The sequence below is a fragment of the Urocitellus parryii genome, chromosome 12 (assembly GCF_045843805.1).
Source record: "Urocitellus parryii isolate mUroPar1 chromosome 12, mUroPar1.hap1, whole genome shotgun sequence".
Classification (NCBI taxonomy): Eukaryota; Metazoa; Chordata; class Mammalia; order Rodentia; family Sciuridae; genus Urocitellus; species Urocitellus parryii.
In genome coordinates this window covers 3,273,298-3,293,322 of record NC_135542.1, presented here as the reverse complement: position 1 = coordinate 3,293,322, position 20,025 = coordinate 3,273,298, and the positions used below count along the sequence as shown (strand labels likewise).

Sequence of the window (20,025 nt, the reverse complement as noted above, 5' to 3'; positions counted from 1 at the left end):
TCAATGTGAAACCATAAATGTCAATCATTACAAGTGCTTCTGACACACTCTAGTTCAACCAGGGACAACCCAAAGTGCTCAAGGAGACCAAACTTTGTTCCTGCAAGTGGAAGCAGCTTGCACGAACTGCTTCAGTCAGGAAATTCCAACTCTTCTCAGCAAGCACATTCAGAGCACAGTTCTGGCCCAATAGAAAAAGGATCCTAGCAAAAGGGTCTCACACCTACAATCACCTTCATAAGGTAGCATCCCATCTTCTGTGTGGAAGTGGGTTTCTTCTTGGCCCTTATGCTGTGGAGGAGACCACTAGGAGCTCAGCCTCATGCAGGACCATCTGACCTGGACATTTTGCAAACCCTATGAAGCTCTCACACATGCTCAAATGCTACAGGACTTTGCAGAATAGTCCAGGCAACAGTAGACGTTCATTCATTGTCTAGAGTCTACAGATTCCTATATGCATGTCATTCATTATCATCAAATGCACAATTTTGATCAAAAAATCATATAGCTAGCTAGCTAGATAGATCATTCCAATCTGAATCAAAAAAATCAGAAATATCCCCAAATCCAAAGAGTGGATCCCCATTGTGATGCTACCAGTGGAAAATTCCACAGCTGACCTCATGGGATGGTTCACAGTCAAAACACAGCTGCATGAAAAATATTACATGACATGACCTTCTGGTTATGTGGAAAGTTGCATGTGAAGTACACATGCATGTCTTCTTCAGACATGGGATTCATTTGCAAGACACCTTATGCAATTGAAAATACTCCAAAATGGGAGAAATCAGAACCACATCTCCAAAGTATTTCAGAAGAGACCAACTCCATCTGTGTATCTATCTCTCAGTGAGTGTGTGTGCTCTAGTGTGTGTGTGTGCTCTAGTGTGTGTGTGTGCTCTAGTGTGTGTTTGTGTGTCTTTGTGTTTGTACCATGATAGCCGATACTTCATTGCCCCCATTGGAAAACTGATTCAGATAATGCCATCTGCCAAACTCCTAAAAACCAAAGTTCTTGCTGATAGAATGAAACACTCCTTCCTGTTGGTTTGGATGTGTCCTTTAGGAATCACTGCTACATTTAGTATACTCAAATCATCACAGTAGATCAGGTAACAAAAACATATATATTTTAAAATAATAATAATATATTAATGGAAACAACAAATACAGGATAGAGTAACAACTGTGTTACTAAACAAGGTCAAGGACAATGGCAAACTATAGATTCAAACTTTGAAGAAAATAGTAATCATTGTAAATATTCCTGGGCTGCCTCAGCCCCGCCCAGGCACACAGCAGCAGAATGGTTTTGCAAGCATCCTCAGGAGGGCAGGAGCCTTCTTTGCAGGACGAGAGGGAGGTTGAGGCTCGATCCACCCATCATTCTTTTGGGAGAGGCTCCTTTTCCTCAGCACGAAGATGGGTTTTGTGTGAGGCTTCTTTGCATAAAATACGTTGGCCTGCGCTGGAATCCTCAGTTCTGGGGAGAGAGGGGTGTACAAAATAAGGTGGCTCAGGAGGTGCTCCCTAGGACACCCCAATATCTGAGAGCCTGTGCCAGAAAAGGCCAGAGCCACACACCTGAGAGCTCTCCAATTCAGCACCAATACCAACAAAGACAGCCTCCACAGTCCTCCCTGAGGAAGAACTAGGCAGAGCACTTCAACAGACCTAATGTCTGTTCCTACCGAAGGCTTTGGACTCCAGAACATTTCAGGTCCTCTTGCATCTGCCAAAGCACACCACTAGGGTTTGCATCTGAAATCTCCCACAAAAGGCTCCTGTGCCGAAGATTCAGTCCCCACATGAGCCATCTTCATAGGTGGGTTTGGAGGGAAGCATTGGATGGTGAGTGCTCTGATGTCAACATGAAATTCTCATTCAAGATGAATACACTACTGGGGGGTGGGAGGGACTGGAAGAAAGGTTGAGCATGGTTGGAGGAAGACCTAAACAGGGGTGCGCCCTGGGCAACAGTACCTTGTTCCTGTAGGATCCACTGAATCCTCATTCTCCAAGTAGAGGTCCTCCCTCTCCATCTTTCTCTCTCTCCCTCTCTGCCAGCCTCGTTCTCTCTCTCCCAGTCTATGCCTTTGTGGCAAGGGCTGAGGAGCTCTCCACTGCCACACACTAGAGCCTTATGGACAGCCTCAGTGCACAACCAAAGAGAAAGCTATGAAACCCAGAGAAAAGGCCTAGGATTCCTCCTCTGAGTTATTTTCCTCAAGTATGGCCACAGTGAGGACGGGCTGACCAGCATGGATACAACATTAGAGCCATGCTTCTGCGTTGCTGGAGCCCACCTCCATGTGAACCAGGCTTCTGAGAATGGAGGCCACATCCCAAATGCTACCCTATTGAGAACAATGGTTCCAAAGACCAGCAAAGGGACTGCTTCCCTCCAACATGGTGTATGGTCCAGTGGTGCCATGACCCCAAGTGGGGGAATACAACAGCCCGCTTCTCCTTCCTCTGAACATGTGTTTCCTGTCGCCCTCCTCTAACCTAGAGCCTGTTCTCCATCCCTTCTGGGTTGGATGTGGAGATCTCTGCTATGAATTTCTAAGGCTACCAAGGCCCCAGATAGACTTCCTCTTCCATAGATTCTACTAACCTAACAGTAGGTTAAGATAAGAGACAAGTGATCCTAGAACTCATAGGGATGGTGGTCTTCAGCATACATAGGCTGGAATAATGGCTGCTGAGGTGTTTGGCTCACAAAAACCAACCAACCAACCAACCAACCAACGAAAAAGCGCTGGCATTATTATCAGATGAGTTCTGTGGCTACATGCTCAGGAAGCCCTCATCTGACTTTAGTTAGGAATCATAACCTGGCTATTGTGATCACTCCTTGGCAAGTGGACTCAGGTACAGAAGACCATGGAATTTATGCAAAGACAGATGATTCAAGCTGTCTCCCAGGCTGTGTTTTCTTCCCAATTACATCCTGTTACTGCTTGCTAGAATCCTGGCAATGCTCTGCCAAAGCAGTGGTCTTCTGGTCACACAGAAGGCTTTCAATCCTACTGCTTCAGTCCACAAAATGCCAGTTCCCTCTTTGGCCCATGCATTCCCATGTTCCTCTGAAACCACTCCTATCCCAGACCATGAAAGCATACTGCTCCTGGAAAGAGGCTTTCCTCCTCACTCCTCAAAGATGTCAGCTTTGGATGCCTGTTCATGTCCAGGGGAGGCACCTGGTGGGGAGCCACAATATCCACTGAGGTATACCATTGGACCTCGAGAACTTCCACCAGCAGAAGTGCAGTTGGCTTTGTGCACGAACCCAACACACCTGTTGGAGTGTTCTTGGGGGTCAGAGACTACTCTTTGGTGCTAAGAGTTGACCTGAGTCCACATCCTGACCCTTGCTCTCTGTCATCTGATTGTCCCACTTACTCTGACGGCGAGAGATGATTTGGCCCAGTTCATAATCCTCCGGGTTCTCCTGAGTAAGCAAGTGGCGCTCGAGGGCCCTGCGGATGACGACAGGAGCCCTATCGTGGCAGGTCACCTGGAGCAGTATGGGAGACAGGCCTTCAGGAAATGGGCCTTGAAGTGACTACTCAAGGACAGTGGGCAGGCGCATTCTGGAGGCACCTCCACTCTAAATACAAGGGCAACATCCAAGACCGTACTACCTGAGGCTGGCCTCCTGCTCATCGCGTGGAGGCCATAGGCTACTAGCCCAATCCTTGTACATTGGACTTCCTGGGCCTGCCATTGCTATTTGTGGAGCTGCACTCCTCTCGAAGTGAAAGGACCCCACTACCTGCATACAGATGCAATCTCATCCCACAAGTTGGGAGGAATGGGACAATAGCCTCCAAGATCCCAGGTCTGCCCGAGGATGCAGGCGGCATTGGGAATGGCCTAGGCACAAAACCTAGAGGCTTTGGTCTGGATTGCCAGGGCCCAAATCAGACCAAGGAACATGACCACACACAGGAGTGCTGAAAGATAGCCACGAGAGCTCCTGGCCTCCATTGGCTCAGTGCTGGCTGGGGTGTAGGAGGGCACCTCATCCGGCAAGGGTGGTCATTGGGTTACCTGGACATTTAGTGTGCTTGCTCTACATCCTTATCGACTCTGCAGAGAGACTCTCTCAGCTCCTTGTTCAAGGAACATGCAGAACCTCACACTGCTGTCCTCCTCCATAGACGTCAGCATCCCATACAGGGGAACCTGCAACCTAGTTCCTGTCCTATTCTCATCTGTCACCCATACCTGCTTCTGCCTTTGTGGACTGCATGCTGCCACCTGACACACAGACTCCCTCAGACATGGTGGTGGACAAGCTGCTACTCTCCCTCATCTCAGCTCCAGCCCTTCACACTGACCTCTCCCTTCTTGATTCCCATCTATCCTCCTGATCATCCAGAAACTCCAAATGCAAGAGGGCATGAGTAGTCCATAGTATTGGACCAGTGTCTGCTCCCCACCCAGGTGTAAGCACCAGGGGACACCCCTGCTCCCAGGCTTACCAGGACCTTCTTGGCCATCTTTGGACTTTGTGTTTCTAAGTGGACACGAATTAAGCAGGTGTCTCCCACCGGCTTGTGGGAAAGCGGCCTGGAGCACTTGCAGGTTGATTCTGAGAACTGTGGGGGATGGAACATCAGCAAACCCAGAAACAGAAAGCCACCCCAGCCTGTCAGTTGGCTCTATGGGCTTCTAGCCCATATGTCCAGGTGATGAGGCTTCTTATTTCCTCAGGTGGGAGTGGAATGGCAGCACAAGTACAGCTTGAATAAGGTAGGTGTTTACCTCCTTTCGCTTGACCTCGGGGCGTTTCTTCACGATTAAATATTTTACCCGCGGATGCATGGACTGATCCATGAGTGAGTGCTCAGGGACCTTGAATTCTGCAGAGCGAAGTGGAGAGAATTGTTAGGTGGCACTCAAGGATTATACCACAAAACACACACAACCCCTGAGAGTCTCCGCCAGGGCGAGCCAGCACCAGAATTGAGAACCCTCCTATCCAGCTACAGTGCCACCAAAGACTCCCTCAATGATTCTTCCCTGGAGAAGATGATGTACAGGATTCTAAACCAAAAGAGCACCTGGCAAAGGAAATAGCACCTTGGGCCCCAGAACTTCTCAGTGCAGGTTGGATTTGCCAAAGAGACACTGCTAGGCTTTGCATCAGGATTGGCAAAGGCTCCTGTGCTTAGGCCTTTCTCCCCAGGGCAGCCATGCTTACACATGGGCATTCAGGGAAGCGTTGGATGGTGGGTGAATTCATCCACTTGCCCTGGATGAATCCACTCATGGATGAATACGCAGAGGGGAGGTGGTATCCATCAGAGGTGTGTTGGGCATGGACATGGGAGGACTTCAGCAGGGTGGTACTCTGGAGAACTCTATTGTTTTCTAGGTTCGCTCTCCTTCCCCTTGTTTCTCATCATGAGCTGTCTGCTTGGTACTTGTATTCTGGTTCTTGTTCTACTTCTGGCTCTTCTTTCTGTCCTGCATCTTCTTGTAGTTCTTTCTGGGTCTTTTTCTTGTTCTTACATGATTCCTTCTTGTTCTTCTTCTTGTGTATCTCCCTCCACCCTTCCTTCTATTTCACCTCCTGCTTTTTCTTCTTATTCCTCCTGCTCTTCATCGTGTGATCCTGTCCCCACTCAGGAGTTTCCTCTTTCTCCTCCTCCTCCTTCTCCTTCTTTCTCTGGCAATGGTGGGGCGTCCTCTGAAGAGCTCAAATCTATCACACTCTTCTGCCCAGATGCAGCCTGTGTTCAGTAGTCCAAGATGAAATCAGTTCTCAATCAATGACCAGGAGTGAAACCAAGACCAAAGACAAGTGACTTCCTTTCTTTGTCATTGTCATAGTTAGGAAAGACTTCCTAACAGACACCATATTCTGGATAGGCTTCTACCTGTGTAAGTCAGCACCTTATCTGGACCAGGATTGCTAAACTAGATTCCACCTCCATAAAGCTTCCCCAATGAAAACAAGTTATTCAAAATCTAGGAGAGGGCCAGCATCACTGCCACCCTCCTGCCATAAGGCATAGATGCCATCACACCTAGTGGGTTCCAGGCCCCCAGTAGTCCTCCCTTTTGACGTCTGTTACACACAAACCTCCCTTGGTCTGCAGCCTGCTCTCAACTGATGCTTGGGTTGAAAGTGTCTGTTTCTGAAATCACCTTCGTAGATTCTCAGTTTGGTAATTTCTTATTGACTGGCTTATTTTTGTACCACGGATAAAACCAGAGGCACTTAAGCACTGAGACCATTCCCAGACCTTTTTACTTGGGTACAGGGTCTCCCTAAGTTTCTGAGGCTGTTTGGAAATCCCCATCCTCCTGCGCTGCCTCACAAGTCCCTGAGATTCGCAGACACTGCCCCTTGCCCAGCTCCTCGCACCTCAGTCTTATTCATGTGTAAGACAGAGCCAACCCAAAAGAGGTGGTGTGGGAAAATTGGAAAACTCACTTACATGCCCAACAGATGGTGGGTTCTATTGTGGACAGGCTGGGATGGTGGAGGCTAGGAGTGTCTTGCTCACAAGAAAGGAAAGAGCACTGGCATTGTGGACAGCTCAGCATTGTGGCCTCTGTTCTTCAGATGCCCTTCTTTGTTGCTGGAAGCAATAATAACCTGGCCATTCTGATATCTTCAGGAGATAGGCACCCAGGCACAGAGGACTTGGAATTGTTCCCAAAAGAACCCAAACAGGCTGTCCCCTGGCCTTGACTTCCTCTTCACTGAGTCCTGTTCCCAGTTCCTGCAATCCTGACATTCTGGTGACTAGGCAGGACTTCTCATATCCTGGCCATGGATTGGGACCTGTGCTGCTTCTGTCCATAGCAATGCTTATCCAATCAGGACCCATGTTCTCCTCCTCTTCATTTGAAGGCATCCTTATCAGTGAGCCATAAACCAAACTGATGATGGATTGAGCCTCTCTCTGCCTTGCCCCTCATCGATATTAGCTTTGCATTGACAGACCAGGTCCAGGTGGAAACACATTTAGGGAGGTCCAGCAGCCCCCTGGGGCCTCATTGAGCACCTCGACATTGGACACGCCCATCACTGCACTTAGTTTCCTGCACCAGGCCCACCACACTTTGGTATTTTTGGGCCAAGGCCCACTTTCTCTTGGCTGTGAGTTATCCTGAGCCCACTGTGGATCATGTCTCCCCACTGTCTGATTGTCCTACTTACTGTCATGCCTATAAAGCATTCTCATCAGCTCAAAGTTGTCCACATCCTCATGCTGCAACAAATTTTGGTCCAAGGCCCTGCGGATGAGGCTCGTCGCCGTATCCACACAGGTCACCTGGATCAGGGTGGGACAAATGTCATCAGAGAATGGCTTTTAGAGGAGCTACCCAGAACACTGTGGTCAAACATTCAGGAGAAATCTCAGCTACATATACAAGGGCACAATCTTGTTATCCTGCTACCTGAGTGTGTCCTCCATATACCCCCTGGGTTCTTGCAATGTGCTACTAGAACAATCCTGGTACAAATATCTGCCTGTACCTGCCATCTCCCCTCCCCCTGGGGAGCCACATTCCACTCAGGTCAAAGGACCAAACTGCCTATGCACAGACACACTCTCATCTCACTGAGACGAGAGCAATGGGCCAGGGATCTGGCATCAAGTGTGCTTTGGGGTGCAGGCTGCCTTTGTGGGTGGAAGAGGCAGATGCACTGAGAATTTTGGTCCTGACTGCCACTACACAAAACAGACTCAGATACAAGAGTGTGCACTTGAGTGCTTCATGATAGCCTTGAGAGGCCCTGACCTCTGAAAGCTCGGTGCGGGTCTGGTTGTAATGATGTACTTGACTCAGCACTGGCAGTCACTGAACATGTCTCCTCTGCAGCTGGACACCTGCAGCATTAGCGTGTCTACTGCACATCCATAGAAATTCTGCCAAGTACCCCTTTAGCTCCGCATTTACATACTTGCAAAGGCTAACATTCAGAAGCTACTGAGAGCTATTACCAAGTAGGAATGATGCATTGTAATCCTTGCCAGCGTACCCCATGTTAAATGGACTTGCCTTGGAAATTTGCTGCGACCTTGCTTGTGTGTTTGAGAACGGCATTCATTAGCCCAATGTCTCCCTCTACGGCATCGTGGGCAAATACCCGGTATTCTATTCCTTTGATTTCTAGTTTTGTTAAAACCTCCTCTTATGGGACAACTCCTTTTAAAATGTCCTGTTTGTTCACAATTATAGCATGTTTCTGGCCTGGCATCTAAAGCCTGTTGTACTGCAGCCGCCAAGACTTGCCCTTGTTCATTAACATCTCTACATAATTTAATATATATGTTTAAATCTTCATGTCTCCATGGTCTAATAACCTCTCTGCAGCAATGATTTGCTTGGTCATAAGCCAGTTGTTTTATTAATGGCATTGCTTGTTCTGTGTCACCAAAAATTTTGGCGACCGTTTGAATAAGCCTATCTACAAAGTCAGCGTAAGGTTCATTAGGTCCCTGTATTACCTTAGATAGCTGACCTTGTAAATCTCCATGTCCTTGTAAAGTCTTCCATGCCCTAACTGTTTCTGCAGCAATCTGTGCATATACAGCAGGATCATATTCAATTTGTTGCCGCTGACCCTCATAAGGTCCCTTTCCTAACAACATCTCTAGATTTCTTTGAGGGTAACCGGCTGCTGCATTTCGCCTAGCTGTCTCCATGCAAAATTCCTCATTGGCAACTTTCCATAACAAATATTGTCCTCCATTTAGCACAGATTTACACATGCTAGCCCAATCTGCTGGCGTCATGTCCAAGTTAGTAATGGACTCCACCATGCTTACCGTGAAGGGGGCTTGAGGACCATAGGTTGTTACAGCCTCCTTTAACTGCTTCACTGTTTTAAATTCTAAAGCACGGTGAATTCGCTGCCCTCCTACCTGTTCAAATACAGGGCATGCTAATCTTTGAGGTCCTGTCTCAGGATCCCACTTATCAACTACGGGGTTTGAGGGCCACTCAGCTGTCTCCATCGGCTGGGCTGTATATCAACTTTAGTGACACTAATGTTAATAAGTTCTGATAACCCACTACCATCGGACCAGCCTGCAGGAAGTATCCCCGTATGGGCCACCAAAAGCCAAATGCCAATGTCTCGGCTTGGCACAGAATCACGAGCCACCACACAGCTTTGTAGGTTCAAACAGCAATTCTTAATTCTGGATCTCACACCAGCCTCCACACACGTTCAGGGGCAATCCCCATCCCCCGCACAATCCACGTCCTAAATACTTTCTCTCCAGGAGAACTCAGCAGGAACTCAGGCAGCAGGCACGCCCTACTCCCAGCAGGAATAATCTTCAACCTCCAACTTCCCTAAAACTCCTATTGTCACGCCCTAAATGCAAGGACGGGGATACTTCCTGCAGGAATACACCCTAATCCTGGATCCACCCTGGTGATTGAGCAGGATCACCTTTCTCAAACACACAAGCAAGGTCGCAGCAAATTTCCAAGGCAAGTCCATTTAACATGGGGTACGCTGGTAAGGATTACGATGTGTCATTCCTACTTGGTAATGGCTCTCAGCACGAAGCTTTGGCATGACCCCCCAGGTGATCCCGACCCCAAATTCCTACACCTAGTCATGCTAAGGAGGTTCTCTTCCCTGCCACCAGGAACACATCCCCTCCTACACATGTGACAAGTCACTGCCACCTCCTCTGCTCCAACCTCACTCATTGAGAATACCAAGTTCTAGGCACTGCAGCCTGCACCCTGGACATATCTCTGCCTTCATCTGTCCACAGCACTTCCGTGTGCACTTCTGGCCTGCAAAACCCACAATACACAGACCCACTCACCACTGGAGCTGGGCATGCTGAGGCTCTCCCTCCTCAGGTCAAGCCCTTAAGACGGACCTCTCTCTTTATTTCCCACCACAGCCCCGGGGTTGGCTGTGTCTCCTGCCTTCCACTGTGTGGACACCCAGGAGGCAGCCCTGCTGTTGGGCTTACCAGGATGCGCTTTGACTCTCTCAGGCTCTGTCCCTCTAGGAGGATATAAACAAAGAAGTTGTCTTCCACCTGCTCGCTGGAGTGAAGCAGTGAGGAGCTGCTACTGGTGACTTTTCTCATGCAGCACTCATTGCTTTGGGTGGCCTGGGGCAATGATCCTGCAGCCACTGCAGAGTTGCTGCTCACAGCTGCTGGGATCCTGGATGCCACTGCCACAGAAGGCTCCAAGAACTGTGGGGGATGACAACATCAGCAAAGCCCAGCAACTGCACCCCACCCAGCCTGGCAGTTGGCTCTGTGGGCATTCTACAACATCCATCCAGAACCTGAGGTTCTTGTCCCCTTGGAGGATGTGGAGTGGCACCAGGAGTAAAGAGTGAAGAAGGTGGCTGTTTACCTCCTTTGGCTTGACCTTCAACGACTTGCTGGCATCTGTTTCTCGAAGAAGAAAGTCATAATGCACTCCTCCAACCAGGCCGTAATATACTTTCGAATCAGCAGGGACCCTCAGCTCTGGAGAGGCAGGGGCAGAGGTGTGGTAGGTGACACTCAAGGAATACACTACCCAACATCCCCCATAACTGAGAGCCTCTGCCAGCTCAGGTCTCACACACAGACCTGAGAACCCCCGAATCCAGCTACTGTTCCACCAAAGACTCCCCACTGATTCCTCCCTGAGGACCCTCTATGCACAGGAGGTCCACTACAGGAACACCTTTCAAGGAAATAGCCCCTTGTACCCCAGAACCTCTTAGTTCACGTTGGACCCACCAAAGAGAAACAGCTAGACTTTGTATCTGGATTGGTCCCCAAAGACTCATGTGTTGAAGGTTTTCTCCCCACTGCAGCAATGATCACAGGTGGGTTTGGGGAAAAGCACTTGATGGTGGGTGCCTCCACCTTGCCAGTGGATTCATCCACTCATACAGGGCTACACTAATTGGAGGGGTATGGTTTGGAGGTGTGTTGAGCGTGGGTGGAGGATGTCCACAGCAGGGCTGTGCCATCCAGAGCAATATATTTCTCTTGAGTTCCCCACTTCTACATTTCCTCCTCATGAGCATAATTCTCATTCACATTTTTAATCAATTTATTGTTATACTTCTTGTTTGGCTTGTGTTTCTCCTTCTTGTTCTTGTTCATCTTCATCTTCTCATGCTTCTTCTTATAGTCATCTTGAACTTCTTATTCATGGTCTTCTCCTTCAACTTATTCTTCTCCTCCTCCTCCTCCTCCTCCTCCTCCTTCTTCTTCTTCTTCTTCTTTTCTCTCTCTCTCTCTCTCTCTCTCTCTCTCTCTCTCTCAACAGTTTACAAGCTGTGAAGGGTTCTAGTCTACCACACTCTTCTCTCTAGAAATGGCCTCTGGTCCTAAGTGGACTCAGTTTGCAATGAATAGAAAGATTGGAAGCCAGAAATTATTCTTCATTGAACTGCTTTTCTCATGTACTCGTCTAGGTCAGGAAAGGCCACCAAAGTAGGCACCCTGTGGTTGTCTTGTCTTCTTTGACACAAGACAAAGAAGCCTCTCTTCTTGGCCCCTTGTGGATAATAGCTTTGCAATGCCTCCTCAGGCCAAGGAAAGAACACATGATAGGCAGGTCCACAGCCCCTGGGGAACATGAAGAACCTGCAGATTTATGCGCCATCATTACACTTTGTTTTGTGCACAAGGCCCACCATACTCTTCCTGGGCATTGGGTCAACGCACACTGTGTTTTGGCTCCCAGTTATCCTGAGCCCACTGTGACTCACTGCTCCCTACCCTCTGATGGTTCCACTTACTCTGATGGTTCCAGGAAATATGCAGAAGCTCGTAGTTTTCTGGATCCTCCTGCTGGAGCAAGTGTACATCTAAGGCCTTGCGGATGACGGCTGGAGTCCTGTCCTGGCAGGTCACCTGAGCAGGGTTGGAGAAAGCTCATCAGAGAGGGAATTTGGGAGTAACTACCCAGAGGACAGTGCTCGAGGACAATCAGAGACAAGAGAGCTCTCAACACAAGGGCACCATCTTGTTACCCTGCTACCTGAGGCCTTCATGGGATCATGTGGGGTCTTCCTATGAGCCTCTAGTCCAATCTTGGTACAAGAGTTTGCTTCAACCTGCTATGCCCTACAGGGACAAGGGAATAAGGACCAAAAGGCTTTGTACAGACACACTCTAGTCCCATCAAGATGGGAGGAATGGTCCAGTGGACTTCCATATCCCTGCTCTGGTCTGGGATGCAGCTGCATTTGTGTGTGGACCAGGCACAAACCCTAGGTGCTTTGGTCCTGACAGCCAGGCACAACACACACTAGGACTCTTTAATGATAGGCATGGAAGTTGCTGGGCTCGAGAGTGTCAGTGCTTGCTGGGGTGTCAGGAGGTTCGGACCCAGCAGGTGCAGTGGTTCAACATGGCTCCCCTGGAGGTGGACACCAGAGTCTCAGCATGGATACTCCACACCCAGGAAGGTCCTGCAGAGAGACCCGCTAAATCTCTATTCACATACATGCAAACTAGGACACTAATGGGCCCCTCCAAGGCCCCCAGTTGTCTGTGACCCACACCTACCCACCCTCATCATTCTACAATGGCTCCCTTCCCTTCAACCAGCAACATATCCCCTCCCACACACAAGAAAATGACTGCCAACTCCTCTGCTTCAACCTCCACGGTTCAATATACTCCTCCTCAATACCAAGGTCAGTAGAGGATGGCCTGTACCCTCGATATTTCTCTGACCTCCTCTGAACCCAGCACTCACTCCTGCACTTCTGACCTGCACACCCCAAAACACGCAGGCCCACTCGCACCTAGACCTGGCATGCTGCTGCTCTCCCGCCTCTCTCTTCCTCACTTTCTGTTCTCCTTCCTGACCTTCCAGAAGCTCCAGTTCAAGAAGACAGGCCTAGTCCAAGGCGTTTGCTGTGGACTCGGTCTTCCCCACTGTGGGCTCCCAGGAGACTCCCCTGCTCGAAGACTCACCAGGATGCTTCTATACTGTGTTGTCCTTTCGTCTTCCAGGTAGACGCGAATGACGCACCTGCCTCTCATCCGCTTGGTATATTTGGGCCGTGGGGAGTCCCGAGTGGAGACCCCTGATGTCCTGGACTCCGGCTCTGCCCCTTCCCTGGGAGAAGGCTCTGGCTCTGGGGTTGGCTCAGGAGCCGTGACAGGAACTGAGCTTGTAGCTAGAGGAGAAAAGATGCCAACATGACTGCCTTGCCCTGACCTTCGCACAGACAGAAAATACCCCTGCTGCCAGGAAGAACTCGGGCCCTTAGCCCACACGGGACCTCTTTGCAGACTGGGGTCACTTCCTGAATGGACAAAGGCTTATCCTAATTTCCAGTCAAACACCAGGCATACAGACTCCCTGCAGTGGGACAACAGTCGGACCTTTCCTCTTATACCCTTAGGTACTCACCCCGGTCCGCCTGGCTCTCAGGCTCTGCCTGGCTTGATCTGCCATCTTCAATCTGGGCCAGCAGGTGGTGTGCTTGGTGCTCCAGGTTAAAGCCACTCAGGAGGAGCCACATGTACGGCAGCAGCTGCTGCAGACTCAGAGAGCCTGGAGGCTGATGGGAAGCCTCGGAGTAGAAGTTCACCCAGGTCCCCAGGAAGGAAGATGAGGCACTGTGGGGAGGCAGGTGTGGAGTCAGCAAAACCCTGGCCTTGCCTTCGCCACGGCCTCCAGAGCAAACCTCTGACCCTACCCTCCTGAACCGTCCCTGGTTCTGAACACACCAGTCCACCTCAGGCAAGACACAGTGGCTGTACAGGCAGGGTCAGGACAGGTCGCTACAGGCAAAGAACCTTCAACGAAGGAGCGCTAGATCCATGGTTTGACCAGCTCTCCCCTCCTCTGGGCAGGCCTGACACTCTTCTTCCTCTTGGCTACATGCTCTCCAACCTGGAATGCACCTTCTGGGAGTGTCTGTCCTCCTGCCCACTCTTCTCGGGGCTCAAGAGACACCTCCTCCCCTGGCGTGGGCTGCAATGCTACCTCATTCTCTGTGAGCTCTCACTGAGTTCCCCTGAGTAGCGGTGGACCTCTCTTCTCCCATGAGTGCAGACCACATCTCTGTGGCCCTGGGGGAGGACAGGGAGGTGTGGTGTGGGGGGATCCATTATCCCAGGGCCTTCCCCAGAGGACCCTGACTCCACCTACAATTCCCCGCCTTACCCCTCCTACTGTTGAAGCCCCACACCTTACACTGCAGGCAGAAAACTGAATTGGGGAGAGCAGTCTTTCCTCAGCCTTCCCAAGTCAAATCACCTTGCAGGTCCCTATTCTGGAAACAGGAGCCCACCCTCTTGACCCCAAGCCCATTCCATGTTGAAGTTGGTCCAAGGGTCCACCATAGTCACTGAAGAGGACAACGTGCAGTTATGCCTCATGGAGTCAGGGATGCAGTCACATGGAGGATATGTACTCATGGCACCTGCGGTTTAGGCTGACCCCATGAAAAGGGACACAATGGCAGTCATTTGCACCCCATTTTTCACTGAATTATGAAACGTGACTGGAAACGTGTCTTCACACAGTGGGTGCTTTCTCCATGTTCACCAGTGAATGAGCCCAAACTGCTGATTCCCACATATCTCTGGGTGTGGGAGCTGCCATGTCCAAAGCCCCTGTCCAGCCATGTCCCAGCTAGGACGCTCTGTCCCACTATGGAAACTAACATGTCTTTATTAACCCAAAAGTGCTTTTCCCAAGGCCCGAGTTTTGAGACACCTCTGGCACAGATCTACGTTCTTCACAAAGCCAACATCACACCAGAAAGACTACCTGGCCTCACTGAGTCCACCTGGGAATGAGCTCAGTGCACACCATTGAGCTGTGGTGCCCAGTGTGTGGGGACTGCTCCATGGACCTCTGTGGATCAGCTGGAGTCAGGATGGTTTCTCTGCCTGAGAGGGGAAGTTCACTGCCCTTGCAAGGCTGTGGCAGGCACCTCCAGGACTCGTACCATTCGGGGCTGACATTCCACTATGAGTGTGGTCCTCTATCTCATTAGGTATCACAAACCTTTGGGTCCCTGAGAGGCACATGGCAGCCCCAAGACAGAGGCATGAGGGGGCTACACACTTGGGCTTGGTGGTCTGGTGCTTACCTTGGGAACAAGAGATCCAGCACCTGCTGGGTGGGGATGAAATCCCAGGAGATTAACCCCATGTTGCTGCTGGAATGTAGGTTCCTCCCACAAATGACAGGCAGGAGCTCATTCCTAAGCTGGTCCTGCCTGTAAGGTTCAAGGCTCTGAACCCTGAAGGGCTCCTCCGTGTTCTGATCATTTTCATCCTGGGTTGGGACCAAGAATGGTGGGGTCAAAATGGAAATGGTGACAAACAGAAAAATGACTTGTGCCAATACACTAGAGTCAAAGCACAATGGGACAGTTCCCATGAGTACAAACACACACACACACACACACACACACACACACAGAGTCAGAATAGGAGTCCTGGGCCATTCATCAGGGATCAGACTAGAGGGCCTGCTGGGCTCACCTGCCCTGTGCTACTCACTGTTACTCTTGAGCTCCTCTGCGACAATCGCCAGAGGCTCTGGCGTCTAAGATGAAGCCTCATCCAGTGTATCCACAAAAGGGCTAGTTGGCCCCCCTGAGATTCCTGGGAGCCTGAGGCTCGGCATTGTTTGCAACCACAGGAGAACATCCTTCTCCCTCCAGTGGCTCCAACCAAGTGAGCTCGGATGGCTTGGTCAGTGAAGTGGGTGCCTGGATACCAGGGTTCCATGTTCTGTTTGATCCATTGTCAAGGCAATGATGTCATTTCCTGTGCCCATACCTGAGCCTCTTTTCACATAAGACCACTTTCAAAAGCCCTATGGGCTGCTGATTTCTCCTCCATGCCTACCCATCTCAGGTGCGCAGATGTTCACCAACAACTACCCAAACATCCCCACCAGCATCTGCCCTGCTTGGTGCCACTAGAGTTCCAGCTTGGAGCCTTCAAAAATGCATTCACAACCAGTCCTTCCCTCTCAGCAGCTTTTGGACCCTGGTCCCATCATTGTGCAACTCATGGTGTGCCCAGTCTTTTCTGGAAAGTAGGGTAGCATCTAATCTCTAGGGTTTATTGTGTCTATTGGCCCCTAACACCCTCTATTCTCTCTGAAACCAGAGATGGGACTCACAGGTGGCTAAAGCACAAATGTACAGATGGGACAATCACAAGAAGGGGAGAGACAAAGAATGCACCCTAACTCAATCAGGCCTGTGTCCCACACAGGGACATGGCCAATGTCCGTCCCATCGTGGCTGCAGTTCCCTCTCTACACCATGGCAAGTTGGAGGGGACTGAGATGCAGAGGCTGCTCCCCTCTGCCATACAACTTCCCAAGGCTTCTCCTAAGATTTCAAAAGGGCCAAGTGTGTCTAGTGTTGGGGTCTCACAGAGACTCCGAGGTACCACAGCATCCTGCTGCCCAGAACCGGTTCACCCCTCACCTCAAGGGGGCTCAGCCTCTGGATTCATGGGAATTGAAGTGGGTACAGGTGATGGGATATCACCTCCAAGACTGAGTTATGCCAAGTCCATGACCCCTGTCTGCATCCCTGTCTCCAGCACCACTCCCCCCTCTCTCTTTCCTCCTCAGAGCAAACAAATCCATTTAGCAAGTGTGTCCTGTGATAAAGACATGACGGTCACCCATCCTCTCATTACAAAAACACTGAGGCTCAGCCAACATGGATCCTACCAGGAACACAGGCATAAACTCAGAGTCCGATCCTCCCAGCCGAGCCTCGGTGGAGCCTGGATTCCCAGCCTCCTGAGTCAAGGAAACAGAGGTGCCTAGCCGAGCCACCTTGGATGCACACAAACTGAACTCATCAATGCCCCTTGCTCTCAGTTGTGAGTAAGAAGGGAGGGTGTTTCACAACCCTGGACATCCAGTGCAGTCTCCAGGCTTTGGGGTGTGCCCTGGCCTCTCTCTATCTGCCCAGGCCCTCCAACCCACACTGGCCTCTTACCCAACCTCCTCCTAGGGCCAAACTCAATCCTGCCTCTCAATTTCTGCTGCCTTCCCCAACACACTGCTCCCCAAAATGAGCAGGGCTGGCTCTCTGTTATCATGCTGGTGCCAGCAGCAATGCCACCCCACTGACATAATTCTGAGTCCCAACCTAGGCACTCCAGCTGTCTTTGCCACACCTGGCCTGTTTGGGCTCTGGCTCTTGCTCTTTTCTTTCATGTGCATGTGTTTTGAGGTTTTGAGTTTCTCCCACTGCAGAACTGCAGCTGTGGCAGGGTAGAGCTCATGAGGGTGACACTCTGAGCCACATCCAATCCCATCAGGACTGTTAACTGGGGTGATGCTGGAACACAGTGATGAGTGAACACATGGGAGGTGGTTGGACCCACCTTGCCTCTGAGTGGTTTCCTTTCAGGACAGGAATGTAGGGATGGGAGCCCCTGGCGCGGGATGCTTTGCACAAGGCGTGACCACGGGCTCTTTCCTGGCAAAAATGGCTCCACTCAGCATGGAGAGCACTGTCATTCCTGGTGGCTAACAACAGCCCTGGACCCCAGAAAGGAACCCACACTCAAGATTAACGTCTGAGTGTGCGTGTCCTTGAGGAAATGAGGTCTCCTGATCCCAGGTGCAAAGGGGTAAGTCCTCTAACTCCAGGGGCCATGAAGGGACATCTGAGTTTCCCTCGTCCTTCTTTCCCTCTCTGAACCCAGGGTGTCCTCACACTAACCACAGTTAGGACCCTGGCCTCATTCCCCAGTGAGGATCATTAGGCTCCATAAAGGACAGTCTCTAAGATGCTCAGTGGACCAACACCCTCTGCACAACCCATAACCCTATTCACCCAAGAGGCAAGAGGATTTCTATTCAGGAAAACCAGGAAAGGGAGAGCCTTTCTCAAGGACACAAGGACATTAGTGAGTGAGGGAGTGATTAATGGATGGAGAACTATTTCCAACACCAACTTCCAGGAGCATATATGGCCCTTTGGAGAATTCTGCAGTGTGTTGGTGATTAAGGAGAACGTGTGAATCCAGGGGTCACTAGGTCCTCTCAGCCATAAGGAGGGAAACTGCCATAAAGGAACTAGGACAAGGGTGCGAGGAATGCTCACTGGGGGGAGATCGGAAGGAAGGAAAGTGTACTCATTAGAAAAGTGTCGCCTGAAAATTCTTAAGCCAGCCAAAAGTCGTGCGAACTTGTGTGGGAAAAGAGTCTTTGCACAGTGATGAAGCTAAGAGCTCACATGATGGAACACAGCATCAACTGGGACCAAATCCAATATCTGATATTCTTGTAGGAAGAGGAGAGTCTGGACCCAGATACCAGGGAGACTTGGGGATACCAGCTATGTGAGGTTGGAGCCAGGGCGGGATGCCCATATGGGAACCACAGATCGTGGGCAGCAATAGGAGAGTGGGCAAGGGCTGGGAGAGTTGGGGGGACAGTCCCCTAGGAACCTGTGAGGTGTTTTGGCAGTGAGACCACCCAACACCTTGTGTGTTGAGCCCCTGGAGCTTGAGGGAAGGCCCTTCCTCTGTTGTTGGCCACCCAGTTGACAGAGTTTGGTTGTAGCAGGCCTAGGACCCAGATGAAGGTCTGAGCAGGGTGGATCTGGACCGCAGACACACTCTGATGACTGTAGGGTTTCAGCCATGCATCAACACAAGCACCAAGTCAGGCCAGGTGGGGAAAGGGCTAGGAACACACTCTGGGGGCTGGTGCCTATATTACTGGGAGCACTTCTGACCCCAATTCCCTGATCTGCTGCCAACACAAGCTACAGAGGAGGGTGGAGGGACAGAGCATGGATCTTCCCCACTCAGTGGGCCCAGGCATGTACCATGGCCAGCAGCCTCGTGCCTTGCCCGGTGAGTCCTGAAGCGGCCCCCTCTTCCCATCCTGAGAGCTCTTCCCTTCCTCATGTGCTACTACCTTCCCACTGTCTCTGGAAATATCTACTTGCTGTGGTCCTCAGGCAGTTTATGATTTAAGTTAAAAAAAAAACAAAACAGGTCTTGGTGCTCAAAAATATTTGATTTGCCCATCCTCATCCCCCAACCCCAATATTTTCATTATTTCCTCAACATATGAAATTTTACTAGCAAAAAGTTAATTTTGAATTATACAAAGTTGATTCAAATAACATTGGTATACATAATCAATCACTGTACTTTCAATGTTTGTTCTCCTTTCCTGTTAGAAACTGCTCGGAAAAAAGAGAACAGAGGGGGCTGGGGATGTGGCTCAAGTGGTAACGTGTTCGACTGGCATGCGCGAGTCAGTGGGTTCGATCCTCAGCACCATATAAAATAAAATAAAATAAAGATATGTCCACTGAAAACTGAAAAAAAAAAAAAAAAAAAAACAAAGAGAACAGAGGACAGACTCATGGAAGTACTTGAACTGATAAGAAGCTCCCACTCAAACTCAGCATTCAGTCCTGGACAGGGTAAGACCAGGCCACTTTGACATATGTTCCAAAGAGTCTACCAGACAGAATCCTCTGACTGATCCCTGACTGAGCCATAGGAACTGGCTAGAAAAGCCTTCACATCCTCAATACATTCTTCACTTCAGAATACTGGACAAGCATTGATATCCATCTCTCGTTACCTTGCTCCCCAGCCAACCATTCTTCAACAAATTCAAAGGAGCAACTCATGCAAGCACACAGAAAGGGATGTTCACTACACACATCCATGTGCGAAAAAGACAACTGGTATTTCTTGTTTGGGCTATTTCAAATGAAATCACTTCTGCATGACCTCCACAAACCAAAGGAAAATATTTTTGAAATTCCCACGTAGAAGACAAGATACACTTGCCAAGGAGGCAGTGCCAAGAATTTTGACACTCCAAATGTAGAGTGTGTGTTTAGGAGGCAGTCACAGTTTCCATGAGAGAGTCCCATGAAATCAATTAGGAAGATCCATGCTCTAGCCCTACCATGCAAGTGATGTGACTTGAAAGAGTCACTTAGTCTTAGTAACCATCATCACTAACAACTAAGTCAATGAATAAAGGTCCTCAGGTGTCAAGCTACAAAATGTG

The 20,025-nt window shown here is 50.0% G+C and overlaps 1 protein-coding gene across 3 annotated transcripts in view; it reads right to left on the bottom strand.

Annotated features, from left to right (window-relative positions):
* Positions 1–1,168: 1,168 nt before the first annotated feature.
* LOC144249585 (uncharacterized) overlaps positions 1,169–20,025 on the bottom strand; it is a 47,653-nt gene continuing 28,796 nt past the window's right edge. For all 3 annotated transcript variants that reach the window (XM_077791700.1, XM_077791701.1, XM_077791702.1), the window contains exons 7-17: positions 15,086–15,273; positions 13,393–13,601; positions 12,951–13,156; positions 11,765–11,879; positions 10,378–10,493; positions 9,981–10,211; positions 7,190–7,304; positions 4,780–4,877; positions 4,497–4,613; positions 3,412–3,526; positions 1,169–1,489 (exon numbers count right to left, since the gene is read on the bottom strand). In XM_077791700.1, coding sequence (XP_077647826.1) covers positions 1,284–1,489; positions 3,412–3,526; positions 4,497–4,613; positions 4,780–4,877; positions 7,190–7,304; positions 9,981–10,211; positions 10,378–10,493; positions 11,765–11,879; positions 12,951–13,156; positions 13,393–13,601; positions 15,086–15,273 — 1,716 coding nt within the window. In that variant the 3' untranslated portion in view covers positions 1,169–1,283. The remainder of the gene's footprint in view (positions 1,490–3,411; positions 3,527–4,496; positions 4,614–4,779; positions 4,878–7,189; positions 7,305–9,980; positions 10,212–10,377; positions 10,494–11,764; positions 11,880–12,950; positions 13,157–13,392; positions 13,602–15,085; positions 15,274–20,025) is intronic.